Genomic DNA, 5082 nt, shown 5'->3' with positions numbered 1-5082 from the left:
AGTTTGGACTGTAGTCTGTAAGTTTGGACTGTAGTCTGTTGATTTGGACTGTAGTCTGTAAGTTTGGACTGTAGTCTGTAAGTTTGGACTGTAGTCTGTTAGTTTGGACTGTTGTCTGTTAGTAAACTAGTCCTAACAGCAGTCTTTGTTTTTCCGTCTCCTTCTTATCAGCATCGTAGCTGCAGGCTGAGGACCTCTGAGTCGAAGAGTAGAATGCCTTTATTGTCACTATACACATGCACAATGAGATTAAACGTCAGAAATAGACCAGTAACAAACATTAGTACTAACACAATGATAATGTACAGGCAGATGTTAACATTTCTGTGTGTGTGTGTGTGTGTGTGTGTGTGTGTGTGGTCCAGCAGCCACTCCCTGTATAAAAGCCATAAGTCCCAGTGAGGGCTGGACAACAGGTGGAGCCACTGTCATCCTCATTGGAGACAACTTCTTCGATGGTCTGCAGGTCGTCTTTGGAACCATGCTGGTGTGGAGCGAGGTAACACAACTAATGAGTGCACACACACACATTCACACTTAACACAGTCAACAACTTCTAGATACTATTGTGTTTGGGATACACCTTAAAGTCAGAAATCCATCCATCTATCCATTTTCTTTACCTGCTTCTCCTTTCCAAATCAAATGTATTTATACAGTACTTTTAAGCAACAAGACAATGCAGGAAGCTGGTACCTATCTCCAGCTATCAAAGTCAGAAATAATTAATATAAATCTAAATTAAAACAAAAACAATATTTCAGGTTCTGAATTATCAACTTCATTTGGTTCGATCTAACCACCCCTGAAACAACAATGTGGTAAAAAGAAGTTTGTTTTTCCAAACAGGTGGTTAATTTTGATTTAGTACAAAATCACTGTACAGTTTTGTTTCAGTCTCTGAGTATCTATGATGTTCAGAGTATCCAGTTTGACACAAAATCTGTGGGAAAATCCTTCAAGGAAAGATTCTCCTAAAACAAAACCAGACAAACCCACAGAACCACACCAATAGTTGACAGAACCACATGAACCGAGGAATACTTTGGGGAATGTTTCTCAGGTTCTACAATCCAGAGTTCCATTAACAAATGTCACTGATGCTAGCTCTGGGCTAACTGGATCAGACCGTCCAACAGAGGAAACAACTTGGAGAGGTGTCAAATGATTCTGGATTTTTAGTTGAGATCTGGTATTAGACTGGATCAATCCAGAACCTTTACTGTTTATAAACCAGTGAAGAATTGGTTTAAAGGTCTAGCTTCCAGCAGACAGATGGACCTCCGTCCTAGTTTCAAATTTCTGGAAGCTCCTCTGGGAGCGCCACAAGATGTTTAGGGTTCTAAGATGTTTTTTTTAGAACCCAGCTCTAATCTGTACTTCTCTACATTGTTGTGTATGAAAAGTTCCTTGATCTTCATGATGTCTCCTACTTGGTGGTAGACCTTTCTACTTAGAGGTATTGGACTACTGTTGGTTCTATCAGAACAGGTGTATATATTCAGAGACCATCTAACAAAGTTAGTTGTGCTTTTTTTTCGTGTCTCTAATGTTTCTAATGTCTGTTATATCTCCAGCTGATCACACCTCATGCCATCAGGGTTCAGACTCCGCCTCGTCACATCCCAGGGGTTGTTGAGGTCACACTGTCCTACAAGTCCAAGCAGTTCTGTAAAGGGGCGCCGGGACGGTTTGTCTACACAGGTAATCCAATCACACATGTCTTTGTCCTGTGTTTTAAGACTGTGGTTCTGATTAGGTTTTGTTACTCCACTCAATTCTAGACATGTTTCCAGAAAATATTCAGAGTTTCAGTGGTTCAAACATCTGGATTATTTTGTCTTGATGATTCTAGAAAATAATTTAGGGTTGCAGTGACATTGTTGTATTGAAGGAGTTAAATTGGAAAAATAAACAGAAAAAAGTTGGACCAGAACTCTGAGATGTCTCATTTGTAGACTCTATTAAACCACCCATTTTCTTCTGAAGAGATCCCAGCTGCTACTGTTGTAGACAGAAGAAACTGAAGTTCTCTGACAGGAATGAAACCATATAAATCAGATTAAAGTGGACATCTGTGAAGACGTTTATTTCATGAGGAGATTGAAATATCAGTCAGTTTTCATGAGAAAATTTAGAAACAGAACTTCTGTCTGTTCACAAGTTTTCTATGAGTATTGATCAAAAAGAATTATTTGCACTGACACCTTCTGTCTGACCCATCTTCAGATTTCCATTTCCAATTAGAGAGAACCTCACTGGTTCTGCATGTGGAGCATTTCCTTATAGCTGCACCTCTGATCAGTATCAACGGTCTGAATCAGACAAACATTTGAGCTTGTTGTCCTGCTGAAATGTGGCTCTGCATTCTGATGGGAAGGAGAGGAGTCCAGACATCTAAAGTTCCCAAACACGAGTGAAGTGACGCTTGAGAATAGTAAATAAGATTCTTTAAAAGCCAGACGAGTTCTACAGCTGAGGTTCTTCTGGTTCATTCAGCATCAGGTTTGATCCATCAGAAGACAGGCACAGGTTAAACAGACACACAACAGATAAGAGAGCGAACAACAAGCGACACAAAACAAGGTCACACAATCACAGAGGCTGCAGATAACATAGACATCAGGAGAGCTAACACACTGCTTTAACTGCTGCTGGTTCCGCCCTGCGGGCCTTCAAGGACTGAGAACGTACATGCTTACACACAGATACACACAAATACACAATATAATACATACTAATACACACAGAGTAATCCAAACACACACTCTGTGGTGATGTATAGGAGAGTCAGGTTAAAGCTTGTTAAATGCAGCTGAACCAAGACGGGATTATGATTCATGCAATCTCACACACACGTGCACACTCATTGCTGTGCTCTGCTGCGTTCAGTGACGCTCAGATTTATCACCTCCCAGTCAGTTTAAACTGTGAATGATGTTCAAGGAGGAGCAAAGAACAAAAAATGAAGTCTGATGAATTTAAATGTGTCGGATGATCTAAGCACAGTGTCGTGAACAAGTACCTGCAAAATACAAGAGTCCCAGAAACCTGAGGCCCTGCACCGTGTACGAGCCTCTGCAATGTGCACAGCAACATCTTTTCTTCAGCATCACTCCTTGAAGTCTGGATTATTGTACTGACTATATACTCTTAGTTTTCTTTTAGAACACCACCTAAAACACCAAGATTTTAGACTCTTTGAACCTTAGAAAAGTATTTCAACCCTATTTAAACTTAGAGTGACATAACAAAATTCAGATGGTCTGTTTCCATATAGAGCTAAGACATGACATCTGCTCACACATGTGGAGCTCTCTGTGGTTTGTTCTAACATGTAACCTTCCTGCTCCTCTTCCTCAGCACTCAATGAGCCTACCATTGATTATGGCTTTCAGAGGTTACAGAAGGTCATCCCCCGTCATCCTGGAGACCCTGAAAGACTACCCAAGGTACAAAACATGGTGACACAAAATCTACACAATATATGCACAAACTGTAATGTGAACAATGACAGAATGTACACACAACCTGAATCAGGAGTTTTCTAGTTTATTGATGGTTGGATCAGAGGTTTCCAGGTTTGTTGATGGTTAGATCAAAGGTTTCCTGGTTTATTGATGGTTGGATCAGAGGTTTCCAGGTTTGTTGATGGTTAGATCAAAGGTTTCCTGGTTTATTGATGGTTGGATCAAGGGGTTTCTGGTTTATTGATGGTTGGATCAGGAGTTCCCTGGTTTATTGATGGTTGAATCAAAGGTTTTCTGGTTTGTTGATGGTTAGATCAGTTTTTTCCTGATAAAGTGCTCCTGTGTGTTTAATGAACATGGGAACTTGCAGATGAGTAGCAGCAGTTCGAACAGGATTTGTACTGTCTATTTCTTGTAAACGGAGCTGACATGTTGTTATCCATGTAATGAGAAACATATCATAAAAGCTGAATGCAGCTTCTGCAGGTTTGGTTCTTCACCTGGGGACAGAGAGCAGATTTGATCCAGATGACTTCAGAGGTCTCATTGATGAAGCTACTCAGCTTTAATGTTGAACTTTATGAAGAAACTTTTTATTGTTGATTGACAATTTGATGTTCATAAGATCATTAGGAAACCTGTCTTTAATCTTGAACTCAAATAAACTGTTTTATTTTTGAACTCAGTGAAAGTCAGTTTTAAAGTTGAACTTGTTTAGATAAGCTGAGTTTAACAGTGATGATGTTTTTATTGAAACAAACTGAACTGATATTCATCATTGTTAAACAATGGTCATCATCAACAGGACATTTTTAAATTCAATAAACACACATCAATGCAACAGATGATTGAATCCAGGGCAATGTGGTGTGTGGTGTGTGTGTGTGTGTGTGTGTGTGTGTGTGTGTGTGTGCGTGTGTGTGTGAGTGTGTAAAAGCCATTGGCAAACAGGAAGGTTGAAACAGTCAAATCAGGTAATCAGCGAGTGCAGCCATGTGGCAAGAAAAGAAGATTGGCACACACACACATGATTATTGGCCTCTGTCTTATCTGATTTATATAAAAACTACCGTTTGTGTTGTTTCTGCCTCTGTCCTCCATCAACACAGCAGGAAATCCAGTAAATATACAATATATCCTCCACTCAGCCGTGAATCTAAGACTCAAAGGAAAATAAAAAGATCGGTTTGGGCTCACTCTCTGGACTGAGCTCAGAGTTTAGAATGTCTCAAAACAAAATAACAAAATAGGCACATTCATTAAGCATTTTCATTAGTTGTGTCAAAGACTTTTGCTCAACCTGTGAGGAGTTGAAGCATTGGGGGTGTAGACAGTGGGGTGTAACACCTTATGTCATCTTTACTTCATTGTTTTATTTCTGAAGTCTTATTTACCTGAATGTAATTATTTATGTGTTGATCAGTGTTTGTTTCCTGCTGCTGAGCCTTAAGATACACACCAATGGGCCATTGTTTGTGTGTGTGTGTGTGTGTGCATAACCCCCCACCCTTTGCTGCGGCACTCAAACATCTCTCTGCATAAATGAGCAGATTGAAGACAATTGGAGGCTGAGAGCCACTTCACAGAAAACCACTCCTCTCTCTCTCTCTCT

General features: G+C 40.0%; 1 protein-coding gene across 6 annotated transcripts in view; it reads left to right on the top strand.

Annotated features, from left to right (window-relative positions):
• Positions 1 to 5082, top strand: part of LOC108251383 (transcription factor COE3-like) — a 73003-nt gene that overhangs the window by 29103 nt on the left and 38818 nt on the right. For 4 of the 6 annotated variants that reach the window (XM_037980883.1, XM_037980879.1, XM_037980881.1 and 1 more), the window contains exons 9-11: positions 366 to 499; positions 1578 to 1704; positions 3364 to 3452. In XM_037980883.1, coding sequence (XP_037836811.1) covers positions 366 to 499; positions 1578 to 1704; positions 3364 to 3452 — 350 coding nt within the window. The remainder of the gene's footprint in view (positions 1 to 365; positions 500 to 1577; positions 1705 to 3363; positions 3453 to 5082) is intronic. The other 2 variants (XM_037980882.1, XM_037980880.1) reach the window with 1 other exon arrangement.

This window comes from Kryptolebias marmoratus, linkage group LG17, assembly GCF_001649575.2.
Source record: "Kryptolebias marmoratus isolate JLee-2015 linkage group LG17, ASM164957v2, whole genome shotgun sequence".
Taxonomy (NCBI): domain Eukaryota; kingdom Metazoa; phylum Chordata; class Actinopteri; order Cyprinodontiformes; family Rivulidae; genus Kryptolebias; species Kryptolebias marmoratus.
This window is presented reverse-complemented; position numbering and strand designations above follow the sequence as displayed.